We start from the raw sequence: 13,571 nt of genomic DNA, 5'->3' as shown, positions 1-13,571 counted from the left end.
TCCCCATTGAAAGACAGTGTTATTTATTTTGGTAATTAAAAAAATGAAATGGAAAGATCTGAATGTACTCTAAAGATGGACTTGGGATATATTGGCAGTTATGACAAGGACACAGAACCAGTGTTCGAAATAGGTTGCTGCAGATATGACTAGGGTGCAATCCAAGTAAATCAGTCTTTGCTGCTTCTGCTTTTTATGGAGCAGTGTCCATCCCTTCAGCATCAGGGCTTTACTTAAATTTTTTCAAGGTGTTTTGAAATTCAGAATACATAGATGCTTCACATTGCCTTTTAGTTTGCTTTGGATATGATCCTTTAGCATTTGTGTACTTTGGGGACCACAAAAGTTGGGGTAGGCAACAATAATAGCCAATGGACTGCTCTTTGATTGTAGCAATCATTGTTCTTCCATGCTTTTATGCCGTTTTTGAATACTTATTTAAGAAAACCATATTGTTTAGTTGATAAAACTTACTTCAGTCCATTGCACTGTTTTTCTTGGTTTGCTTGTATTGTGATACCATGGGAGAAAAGTGGGAAGTGCATATATAAGGGCTGTTTTACTTTCCCCTCAGTCCACCAAGGTTGGAAGATTTCTTGAAAGATTCTTAGACTCCTTCAGCTTGCCATGCTTAGCCTGGAGCCAGGCTTGCTGCTGCAGGTTGAGCTGCTAACATCGCACGTATTTGGAGGTACGTGGAAAAACGGCTACTACTAATTGTAGTACCTACTTCTGTGTGAGTAGCAACTTCCCCCTCTTCTCTTTCCCATGTGTTATCCTTTTCTCTGCAGAGCTGTTTACTTTGGACAGTCTAGCTAAAATTAAAACAAAATAAACCAAGCCCCTCCCAAGCCCTCCCAAAACACAGTCAAACCTCAATCAAGAAAAAAAAAAATCTAAAAGATCAAATTTGTGGGTACCTGATTCTGCAAGATGCCAGGTGGGAGCAGTTGGCTGGAACTTAAGCAGCTGTGTCCACTAGGTCTTGGCAGAAGTACCAGAGGAAGAAAAGTTCTAATAGTTTTAGGCAATAAGAACCTCTGACTTGGTTTTCTGTGCCTAAAACAGTTTGGAAATATTTTCTTTCACAGAAGTTCAGGAGGGGACTTGCTGTAAATGTATGTTACTTTGCTGTTAATGTCCCTCTATTTTTTCACTACAGTTAGTTTTCCTATAAATATGTAACCTTTTAAATATTACTCAACTTTATGGAGAAAGAATAGAGAAAGTATAGCCTTATACGACCATGTTTTTAGGACCAATCACAGTTTAACCTGCATGTAGGAATTCTGTTGAATAGAATGTTTTCTGTAGTTTTATCTTCTGTAGTTACTTATGTGGGGTTTTTTTAAGAGCCTTCTGAAAGAGAGGACTGTTTATGTGTTTGAAAATTATATATAAATGCATTAAATATATGTGCCTGTGTGTGTGATATAAGGGATGTGTACATTTCAGAAAACACCATGCTGAAAACAGAATAAAGTTGTGGAAATCTCCAAGGCAGATATAGGAGTTTCATTTTTTGAGCCTGATTGTTTCAAAGTCAGCTCCCTATTTTTACTTTTATTTGATGCCCATTGTTAAAGTACTGCAATTTCTGTTTTTATTGGAGAGGGGGAAACCTTTATAGATAATTTTTGAAATATTTCTTTTGTGAATTTAATTGTTTTGTATTTGTTTCCAGGAAATGGCTCTTGAAGTTAAATGAGACTGGATAAAACACATAAATGAAGCAGAAGCTGCTCTTCATGTGTTAGGGCTATATCACTGCAAGCACTGCTGATCAGCTGGATTTGGTGACTTGTCATAATGAAGAAAATTAGTCTCAAAACAATTCGCAAGTCCTTTAACTTAAATAAAAGTAAAGATGAAAGTGACTTTGTAGTGGTTCAGCAGCCATCACTAAGTGAATTTGGAAAAGATGACTCCTTGTTTGGCAGCTGCTATGGTAAAGATTTGGCTAGCTGTGAAGTCAATAGTGAAGATGAAAAAGGAGGCAAAAATAGATCAAAAAGTGAAAGTTTAATGGGTACATTAAAAAGAAGGCTTTCAGCAAAACAAAAACAGAAAGGCAAAGGCAGCACACCATCTGTAAGCTCTGCAGATGATGACACATTTTCTTCCTCATCTGCTCCAATAACCTTCAAAGATGTGCGAGCTCAAAGACCTCTGAGATCCACTTCCCTCCGTAATCACCATTACAGCCCAACTCCGTGGCCCCTTCGACCTACAAATTCAGAAGAGACTTGCATCAAAATGGAAGTGAAAGTCAAGGCCTTGGTCCATTCCTCTAATCCAAGCCCAGCACTGAATGGTGTTCGAAAGGACTTCCATGACTTGCAGTCAGAAAATGTGTTCCAGGAACAAAACAATGCATTAAAAAATACGGAATCTCAGAACGGGGACTTGCATCTTCATATTGATGAACATGTGCCTGTAGTTATTGGATTAATGCCTCAGGACTACATTCAGTATACTGTGCCTTTAGATGAGGGAATGTATCCTTTGGAAGGATCACGTAGTTACTGTCTGGATAGTTCCTCACCCATGGAAGTTTCGACTGTTTCTTCTCAAGTGGGGGGAAATGCTTTCCATGAAGATGAGAGCCAAGTGGATCAGGATGTAGTCGTTGCACCGGATATCTTTGTGGACCAGACAGTGAATGGTTTGTTGATTGGTACCACAGGAGTCATGTTGCAAAGCCCAAGAGTTAATCACAGCGATGTCCCTCCACTCTCACCTTTGCTACCTCCAATGCAGAATAATCAAATCCAAAGGAACTTCAATGGATTAAATGGCACAGATGCCCATGTGGCTGAAAGTATGCGCTGCCATTTGAATTTTGATCCTAACACTGCCCCAGGAGTTGGAAGAGTTTATGACTCTGTACAGAACAGCGGTCCTATGGTTGTGACAAGTCTCACAGAAGAACTGAAAAAACTTGCAAAACAAGGATGGTACTGGGGCCCCATTACACGCTGGGAGGCAGAGGGAAAATTAGCTAATGTGCCTGATGGCTCGTTTCTCGTTCGAGATAGTTCTGATGATCGTTATCTTTTAAGTTTGAGTTTTCGTTCCCATGGAAAAACTCTTCACACTAGAATTGAACACTCAAATGGTAGGTTTAGTTTTTATGAACAGCCAGATGTGGAGGGACATACATCTATAGTTGACTTAATTGAACATTCAATCAGGGACTCTGAAAATGGAGCTTTCTGCTATTCGAGATCCCGGCTGCCTGGATCTGCAACTTACCCAGTGAGACTGACAAATCCAGTATCCCGGTTTATGCAGGTGCGCTCTTTACAGTACCTGTGTCGTTTTGTAATACGTCAGTACACCAGAATAGACCTGATTCAAAAACTGCCTTTGCCAAACAAAATGAAGGATTATTTACAGGAAAAGCACTACTGAAAGCTTACGGGAATCTTGCATCTTGCACTTTGGGAACAACAACAACAAAAAGAGATTGAACTACAGTTTACAGACTTTCATTATTATCAAAATCTTTTGCTGCCATAAAAATATTTCATTTTTATGTGTAAAAGAAAAGTAATGCATTTGGATTTATGTTTGTTTTGGGGGGTTTTGTGTATTTTGGGAGGCTTTTTTTTCTTGTTTTGTTTTGTTGGAAAGAATGATCTCAAGTTTATTTTTAGAAGTGTGAAATAGCTATCTTTCATCAATGTGCAGATTAATCACAATGTGAATGATCAAATTCTCCTTAATTTCCCCCAAGTCCTTTGCTGCTATCCACTGTGATTTTTATGCATTGAAAGCACATTTCATGTGTATTCAACGATAAGTAAAAGTCAAATGAAACTTGTTGAATGGATTTTTTTTTTTTTTCTTTTAAAACAAACTCTGGAAAAAAATGACCATGGATGAAGAACATATTGGTATTCTAAATTACTGATTTTACATCTAAGTTAAAAACTGTTTCCTAGTGTCATAATTAGACATTTCTATAGACATAAGCCCCAATATATAGACAGAGCTGTGTGATAAGAACATGGTTATGCAGCATATCTTTGGGAAAAAAAAAAAAAGCCTTCCTCCTAAGCCTTGTACTGTCTGTACACTCTTGTTTTTGAGAAGGTTGGTTCAGCCTTCTTCTTGTCTCAGTGTTTTGTCCTCTAAAAATGGCCTTTAAAAAAAAAGTCTATGAAAGTCAATGTATAGTACCTAGAAGGAAATTGTGGTGTTGGGGTCTTGTAAAATATTACCTTTTATAATCATGCCATCAGTTAAATAAATGAACACCTACCAAGTCCCCTCTTTCTCTCCTTTTCCTTCCCACTTACTCTTGCAGAGTAAGAGGGAGGGAAGTTTCCTGAATTTGTTGGACTCTAGGAATTGTTATTATGGGAACGTAAATTTATAAGCCATTTTGGGGATGGGGTAAAACTTCTAATAGGATGATTTCTACCATATTTATATTCAAGCTACTTGAAATTTTATCATTTCCATTTTTCTACTTTTTTTTCCACTTCAGAAAGTACAGTAATACACTAATGTCCCTTGGATAATTTTCCCCTTTTTTGTATAACCTTTGGGGAGGAAAAAACAGGACTGATAACTTCCATTTTATATGGAAGATGATTAAAATGCGTCTCTAAAGCGCTATTCTCCTAGCCTTTCAAATTATTGGGAAGAGGCGTTTGGATATACAGTGACCACAGAAGATGTTTCAGTTTACTGTCATGAAATATGTTTTGACATATGAAATGTTGAATCAATTAAGTAAGTGTTTATGATATCTGTCAAAGATTCTGGCATTTGAAAAGCTTACAGTTATTCTAAACTTCTGTAGGGAAAAATAGACTTTCAGTGGGGAGTACAGGTTCTACACTGTAATATTTTCATCATGCAAGGTTAATCCATGGCGTTTTCCTGTTTTGTTTTGGTTTGGTTTTCTTTTCTCTCATGGTTCTATCACTTTTATGAATTACTTGTTAAAGGGGTCATAGCTGGCTTGGGAGGGAGGCCTGCCTCTGCCTTGGTGAGAGGCCCTTCTTTGCCTGCCTCTACTCCCTGGTTTGTATTTTAGAATGTCATATTCCCCATCTCTGGTAGAAGTGGCTAATGAGTAAAGATCACCTTAGAAAAAAAGGTCCGTCTTTGATACATCTTTCTTGTTTGGGTCATTTTCTCCTTATTTAATCTAGCATTTCTGTCCCCTAAAATGAGTCTTTAGAAGTGAATACAGTATTGCTGCAAGGTGGTGCAGTAGCACTACATCTTGGGTTGCCTGAATTGATAGACAAAATTTATATTTTTTTAATTTATTTTTTTGACCATAATGTTTAACTAAAAAATAAAGAAAATTAAAGGTAGATAAAGACTGCCTTTGCTTTTAAGGGAGGGAGAATAAGGATTTCCTCTTTAGTCTGATGAAGTTTTAAACTTAAAAAATAAAATAATCTAGAGCAGTCTATACATGTAATTTGTTGGCTCTGCCATGGAGATATATGTATGAAAGGATGAATTCTGTTTTCTTTTTTTTCCTCTACTGACTTCTCCCCCTACCCAGTCATGTCCCATCCCCCCTCCCCTGAATCAGGATCACTAACTTAATTCAAAAAGGCACAATAACCTATTGTATGGTACAGTGTTCTGATTCTGTCTGTGGGGAGGAAAAAGAAAATAATTTTTATGGATTTCAGATGCATACTTTTGGAAGAAAACCTCTGGCATTTTCTTCACTTTAAAAATTCTTTCCCCATACTAGAGGGCCTATGCATTCTACAGGATCTTTGAAAGATTATATTGTATTAAATATTTTCTTTGCCATTTAATACCACTATTGAATACATTAAACATATGTTTATACTATGCCACATGCATTAATTTAGCAGTCATTGCATTGAAACCTAAATATTTGAAGCTATAATATCCTGGTCTTATTGCTGAATTGAAAAACGTGCAAGAACACACATGCTAAAATTCTTGCCCATGCCTTTATAAATTTCAGTTGTTCACTCATAAATGATGCTTTTTTAAAAAAAACCCCTCTGTTTCAGCTATCATTTTTGAATTGCCTTCCTTGCCGTGTCCTTCATCTGTGAACTTAATCAGGTCAAGTTACCTTTGTCATTTCCCCACCCCCCCATAAAGCTACCACGAAAGGAACAGTTAAAAGTGGTTGAGGTCTGGGATGTAGGAACCATAGAGCACTTTGCTTCCAAATGAAAAATAGTGGTGATATTTCTACTAAGCTCAAAATACTTTAAATCAGTAGTAAGTAGACACAAATACTTATTTTTACAGGTTTCTTTAATCAGAACCTCACAGTACTTTTTCATAATTAGGTAACTGGCCAGCCAGAAGGAACCCAGAAAAAGTACTTTGAAAACATTAAAGATACGTACAATTTCTTATTATAAAGATTAACATAAAAGAAACACAGTAACATTTAGTTATGGGTCAGTTTAGAAGTACTCAGAATAACCACAAAAACTGTGTTGAATTCTGCTTCGTGAAAATTAGAGGAACAAAGTGTCCTTGATAAATAAAAGAAAGATGATGGAGGATATTTTGGGGACCTTTGGAAGTAGATACACTAGGAATAAAAGCTAACAGACTATGATCATTATAGAGTAGAAATATGGCTATTTATTCAGCACAACAGTTTAAGGGTTCAAAAGGTATGCTTTTTATGCAATTGAATTGAGGAAAAATGTTTTTGAAAATGAAACTTTAAAATAAAACTCCTTTTTTGAGCATCTGAAATGATTGACATTATTGATAACACTGCTTTACCAATTAGAAGAGTAGAACAACACCTTGTATTTGGAAATAATATATTTGCACAATTTCCTCTGTGGTTTTTTGTTTTGTTTTGTAAGCCAGTGTTATAAACAACTGAAAGTGATGTGTATTCTTTCATCTCTTTGAAGGATATAGCACTTACCCTGCTGTTGACGTAGTGAATGCCATCTTTTTATCAAAATGTAATTCTTTCAGAAGGATCAGAAATGCAATTATTAATTAAACTCTTTGTTCTCAGATGAGCTGACTTTGCATTTTGTTAAAGCCAATTTCTGTGAATATTGACTGCTGGGCTAAGTAAAATCTGTGCAGTTTTTGTTTTGATGCATTTCATCTGTGTGAATACTGGAATTATAAATTTAAAACAGCATACCAGCAATATATGGGCTATGATGAGAAGTATTTCTCTGTTACTGAACTTGCAAATTCTGAGCTAAGCTATAGATGAATTAATGATTGCCAATTTAATTACTTTAAATCTTTCTATGACTGCAAAGAATAAAAATTACAGGCATTCTTTATAAATAAAAAATGGCCTAGATGGTAGTTCATAATGTGAAAAATATGGCATTGTTGTATCTGGAAAGTGTTCTAAATTCTACACAGATAATGAAAAATTCTAAAGGAATTTTTTATGAATACCTGTTGGGTTAAAGAATTTTTATAGTGATGATGGAGTGCCATGAAGTTAATACTTGCAATCCAGATTGCTGTAGTTTACACTTTTCTCTGTTTCAGACCTGGTGTGCCCTATTTGTACTAAGCACGCCACAGAGTGAATTATCCAAAGTCCATTGATTTTAATGTGTTTTGGTTTGTAAACAAAATTATAGTAATTTCTTGCACATTTTTGAAAAATAATTGTATAAGGATTTATGTATCTGCTTCTGGATACAGTGTGTAAATAAAAATTTCATTCACAAAAAAATTTGTGGAGTCTTCTATACATTAATGATGTTCTAAAACTGAAGAAAATCCTGAGAGACCATGTAAAATTTGGGTATCTGACTTAAACATTTAAATTTTAATGGTTACCATTTAAACTATACTGTATTTTTTAACCCTTGCTAGTTGACCTTCAGAATATTTCTGTATACCAGTTATTTTAATTTCTAGCTTTCAAAACAAAACAAATAAATTTGCCAGGATAGAACTAGAATATGATTTTTGAAGGGTCTGCATAAATACTGTATTAGGATAAGTTTTTGATAATTTTAGTTGGGCTTTTTCCATTAAAAATTTACAGAATTTGTAACAAAAGTCTCCATTTAATCCAGATGTACCTCAAAGGTAATATATTGTCTCTTGCCTTACACGCAGCCAAATAGTTCTTACGTAGCTCCAAAATAAAAATTTAGGTATTGTATTGATTGTCATATATTCACTTGATGCTGTTCTAGATAAAAAGAGAGTGAAATTTTAAAGCCTGGGAAGTCACACAAATACAACAGAAGATCAAAGATAAGGAGTGTCTATCTTACAAAAGATATGCGCAATTGTTCACATGTTTTCATGTAGTTCAGACTTGGATCACTACTCAAATTCAAGTGAATACCAGCAGCTGCTTAGGTCTTGGTTATAACCAGGTGTGGTAGTGGTGGTGTTTGTTTGGTTTGGGTTGGCTTTTTAAACAAACAAACTAAAAGCCCAGCCTTGGTAGCAAGTAATTAGTGTTCATGTTGTCCACAGTGGTATGTACTTTTCTGTTTATTCTGTAACTTAGGTCCTCAAACAATAACCAGGATGAATTCATAGCTTTTGCTGTTTAAGAGAAAAGCCCATTCTCCTACTTCCTGCTGCTGGGGCTGGTATTGCTGTATGCTCAGTACATTGTGTGGCTGTTCCCCTGGTACGTGGGGGATCTTGCACGGGTTTTGTTACTAGGTCTGCATGATGTTCTTCTCTATGTTCTATTCACGCCAGAAATTTGGTGAAAAATAAACGTACCCTCAAATGTTTCCATGGTAAGCGGTGAAAGGTGAGAAGTAATTTTTCAGCCACTTGTGAAATTGCATGATCCAGACAGAGCTGTATTTTTTATGCAGTCAAGACGCCTACAGTACTATTTCTACCCCACATTCAATCTTCATAGTTGTGGTAGAAGAGAAAGAATGAGACACTGCCTGATGCAAAAATCTTGCTGAATGTCTAATAACACAACCCTGGCACCAAAGCAGGGCTTGGCAGCCAGGGACTGAATTAAATCACCTTCTGCAATTAAGACCTCAAAACTTAAAAAGCTGCAAGATCTAGTGGAAGTCCTTGCTACTTAGGAAACCGTATTTTGTACTTTCCCCCAGCATATGCAATTTGCTTGCAGTCAATTCTTTTTTGTTTGTTTGTTTGTTTGTTTCTCCTTTTTAAAGGCTAAGATTCAGCCAATTTTGGCGTCTTTTGCACCATTAGTATGCACTTTGATTTTTTTCTGGTAAGGTAGTAACTACTGCTTTCTGTCAATGCCATGTGAAGTAGGAATAGGATATTGTAGGGAGTGGAGACCAATGGCTATTCGTTAGGCTTTGAGGAACGACTTAGAAATAGGAGTTGTTCTGCCTCAGAGCAGATTCTTAGTTCAACTTCATAGAATGGCTTGGAGTTGGAAGGGACTTAAAAGATTATCTAGTTCAACCCCCTTGCCATGGGCAGGGACACCTTCCACTAGACCAGTTTGCTCAGAGCCCCATCCAACATGGCCTTGAACACTGCCAGGGATGGGACATCCACAACTTCTCTGGGCAACTTGTTCCAGTGCCTCGCCACTCTCAAAGGAAAAAAATTTTCCTAATAGCTAATCTAAACCTACTTTTCTTGAGTTTAAAGCCATTCCTCTTCATTCTGTCACTACACGCCCTAGTAAAAAGTCTCCCACCTTTCTCTTAGGTTCCCTTCAGGTACCGGAAGGGCAAAATTAGGTCAGCCTTCTCAGGCTGACCAATCCCAATTTTCTTATTCTTTCCTCATAGGAGAGATGCTCCAGCCCTTCACAAAATAGGTAGGGCGTCTATTATCTTGTGATCATCATTGTATCTATGTCTTAATTCACATGGCTTTTCAGTTTTACACCTTTCAGCTAAGAAAGAAAGGAAAACACTACTTGAATGTCTTAAATTGCCACTGGATACTTCTGTCTTTGACCACGCCACATCAACCAAGGGGCTATCTGGGCTGAAGAGATTTTTGGCAGTGTTGCTTTCTAACAAAATACCTCCCCTTTTCTTCTGTCCCAGCTCTCTGCTTCCATTAGGAGAGAGCAGCTGTATTGTACAGTTTCTGGTTGGAGTTTTTGTTTGTCAAAAGGTTTTCTGTGTCCACTACTACAAACTCAAGTTTCCTCTGAAAAGCATACTTTCTTGCAGAGCACTTTTCTTCCTTGGTTGTCTGCCCTGTACCACTCCAAGAAGAAAATAAATCTGTGAATGTTTTAGCCTTCCTCAAACCTGATCTTTTCTGAAGAAAAACTCCTTCAGGTTTAAACGGTCCTATTTTGAACTAATGGAAAAGTTACCTGAACTCTTTTAGTCAAGCAGTGTTTTCTGTCAGTCTTATGATGCTGAAATCTCTAAAAGTCTCAGTTTCAAGGCTTCATTGTGCAACAAATTCAAGATACTCTGTAGTTCTCATGAGCATGAAGTTTGGAAATGCAGTGTTCTGAGAAACTCCTGTCTTGCTTGGCTGTAGTGAAGGTAGGAAATAACAAAGCACAGGCCCATGGCAGACTGTTTCCTTTTTGTCACTCATCTGTGAGAATTGATAAATTTAAAGTTTTCTAACTTCACCTTATGTTTTCTTTCTCTTCATATACCTTTTCAGTTTCAGTGGATAAATCCAAATTTAAAAATTATCGAATGATGGAAATTGTTACTATTGCTGTATTTTCAGGGAGAATTTTTTTTGTCTGATTACAGGCTGTTACATAAAATTCAATATTGACATCATTAACATCTTCATACCAGTTAACTGTTCATCAAAGAATCATGTGTGGGTTAATATAGTACTGAAAGTGAAGATAACCTCACTGTCGTCTTTTGGTACTCAATTTACTGTATATCCAAGTTTCTTATGAAGATAATTTATTGCTTAGAATAAAAGCCATAGCCTCTCATAATTAGATCATTACCTTTTTTCCAAGAGTGGTATTTGGGAAAAAGAAATTTCCTTACATGTAAAAAAAAAAAAAATTGGCGCAGTCAAATCTTTAAATGAACATCAGCCTCAATAAATTTTCAGGTTTAATTAATTTTTAATGGAATCCTAGGACAGTTTCCTATGCATAGTCAAGAAGCAGAATGTTAGCCTGAAAGGCTTGTTTCAGAAACAGTAATTGCTGTTGTAATCTTTAAAGATTAATTGTCTCAAAATCCAGTAATGTATGAATTTATTACATTATTCTAATATAATAAAAGGTTTTCCAACTGTAATACATACAAGAAAGAACTAAATATTACTTTCACTGAGGTTATCCTACTGTACTGCTGAGATGATCTGGTAGCTTCCTAAGATCTGCTAACATCATTGTTTAATGGCAAAAACACGTCTGTCTCAAGAGAATGAAGCAATCCCTGCCTCCAGCCACCCCAAAATCCCAAATCCTTTATTTTATACGTGACTGCCATGCACAGCTGTGAATGTAAAAGGATTGTGAAGGAACTACAACAAAATTAATAAACTCTTCATATTTGTTCAAATATAGCTAATTAGTTCAGTGGCATTTATCACTTAACAAATAGATCAGTGCTCAATAGAAGTCCTTGGGTGTAGTTGTTTAATACACAAATGATGGTGTCATTTAAAAGAGATATATTCTGAAAATAGAAGCAATTTTAATGACCCTGAGAAAAGCATACAACATACATAAAAATTTTTTCAAGTAATGTTTCAGTTAATTAGTTATGCTTCCAAGATCCAGTTTCAATTTCAGTCGAGACAGACTTTAAGATGTCACGCCTCCTAGGTAATACCCAAATTACTTGGTGACTTTATATAAATTTACTTGTATCAGAATTAAACTTGTGGTGGGACTTAAGAGGGTTTTTAGTGGAGATGTAAAATTTTTTACATTGTTGTCAGCTCTGCTGCTTCAGAAATGTTAAAGATATATTTTGCACAGGTTGAGACAGGGAACTGCTTAGTTTCATAGAGATTAGCTTTTCTTAAAATTTAAATAATCTGTTCAGTCATTGGAAGGTCATTGTCCTTGTAAAACTAAATATTTTATAGTATAGAATATGTGATGTACAATGCAATGCAAGGGAACAAAATAGTTACAAAAATAATAGCTTTGAGCTCCTAAAATAAAACTTTGAAGAAAAGTTTTTATAATTTGCTTTTAAAACAGAGATTGTAGTGTTATATATTTTTGTTTTCTGTCATATAATACAGGTTTTAAGAAGATCTACTTGAAGATTAACGGTGTTTTAAAATTATAATTTTATTTAAAATAAGGAAGGAGAATTATGCCTTACAATGCTGACACTTTTTCATACTCATACCTATCTACCTACCTACCTTAGGGCATAACCATTGTGTAGAGACAGCAGTTTTCTTCAGCATTGTGACTCAGTTCTGTCACTTCTCCTCCCCACACTTCATGCAGCCTGATCATTTACAGCTCAATCTCTCCTGTAGCTTTAATCACTTGTTTTGGTGCCATTTCCCCCAGCTGCCCTTGCAGCATCTCTGACGTGCTTGCTGTGTGGGATATTCCTATTCAAACCTTCAATGTGATTTAAAGGTAACCTCTATCCCTTCATATGGTGGAGAGGAGGAAGAGTAACACAAACATCATATATTTGACTGGCATTGTCCATGCTGTCAGCTGCTCCAGGGTTTGTGCAGCCCTGGGAAGAGGCTCCAGGCAAGGCCGCTGGCTTAAATCCTTGTCTAGTTTCAGAACGTGGTAATGGTTGTTGCTTGACAACCTAAAGGAAGTTATCCTAAAGTTAGAACAGATGAACTATTAGCTTCTAGAAGTCTCTGTAGAAAACTTCCACATATATTAATGCTTAAGGCTTTTAGCAGTCTAAGACAAGCATTTTCCAGAGTTGTCATAACAAGAATAAGAATAATATATAAGAGAAATGAGCTTCCATTTGGCACTGATGATGCTAATCACACTTTATCTGCCCTGAGTTATGACCTGCATCTACTCGGGGTTGCCTCAACCAGCCCACTGTGGATGTAATGTGCAGGTTGCTGGCCAAGGACAAAGGAATTATTTCAGGTGGCTGACGAACTGTGTATGTGAACTGGGGTCAATGATTCATTGTCTTTCCCAAAACAAGATCTAAGGGGGAAAAGGGAAAGTAGGAGGAAGAGGTTCAAAAGAAAGAAGAGGAATATGTGCTTCATACAGCCAGTCTTGAGGTGTGAAGCTTGTTTTCATGGGACATTTTAGATGCTAAGAATGTGTGTGGGCAAGAACACAGTAAGTTCATATGGTAGAAATACTTTTGTAGTTCTGCTAAATGCAGTGATGGCACAGGATGGCTAGGAGGGCATCTGAAGGGCAGATTGTTTATGCGAGGCAAGACTAAATCCCTGTAATGTAGTGTTAAGCTTTACCCAAGATGTCTCCAACTCCTCTAGTAGTGTTTCTTCTCTTTTTTACTGGTTTTTTTTTACTTTTACTTCCTATGCGGGTCATCTTTTCCAGAATTGGGTTCTAACTGGACAAACATAATGTTGAGCTGTGAGGGTCTGTAGTCTGACTCTACACCTGTGCTTATGTTTTTACCTTGGGTGAGAAATTGTAAATCTTGAAATACTGTCTAATAATTCTTGTTTCTATATTTTGAGGTTAG

The 13,571-nt window shown here is 36.4% G+C and overlaps 1 protein-coding gene across 5 annotated transcripts in view; it reads left to right on the top strand.

The window, feature by feature from the left end:
* SOCS6 (suppressor of cytokine signaling 6) overlaps window positions 1–13,571 on the top strand; it is a 120,984-nt gene that overhangs the window by 21,613 nt on the left and 85,800 nt on the right. For 3 of the 5 annotated variants that reach the window (XM_039572504.1, XM_039572490.1, XM_039572498.1), the window contains exons 2-3: window positions 575–691; window positions 1,685–6,774. The exons of 1 other annotated variant lie outside the window; for it this stretch is intronic. In XM_039572504.1, the coding sequence (XP_039428438.1) occupies window positions 1,810–3,414 (1,605 nt within the window). In that variant the 5' untranslated portion in view covers window positions 575–691; window positions 1,685–1,809 and the 3' untranslated portion in view covers window positions 3,415–6,774. Of the gene's footprint in view, window positions 1–574; window positions 692–1,684; window positions 6,775–13,571 lie in introns of those variants that run through there. One more of the 5 variants, XM_039572506.1, reaches the window with a different exon arrangement.

This window comes from Corvus cornix, chromosome 2, assembly GCF_000738735.6.
Source record: "Corvus cornix cornix isolate S_Up_H32 chromosome 2, ASM73873v5, whole genome shotgun sequence".
Classification (NCBI taxonomy): Eukaryota; Metazoa; Chordata; class Aves; order Passeriformes; family Corvidae; genus Corvus; species Corvus cornix.
The sequence above is the reverse complement of the archived record's forward strand: the minus strand, read 5'-3'. Positions and strand labels throughout refer to the sequence as shown.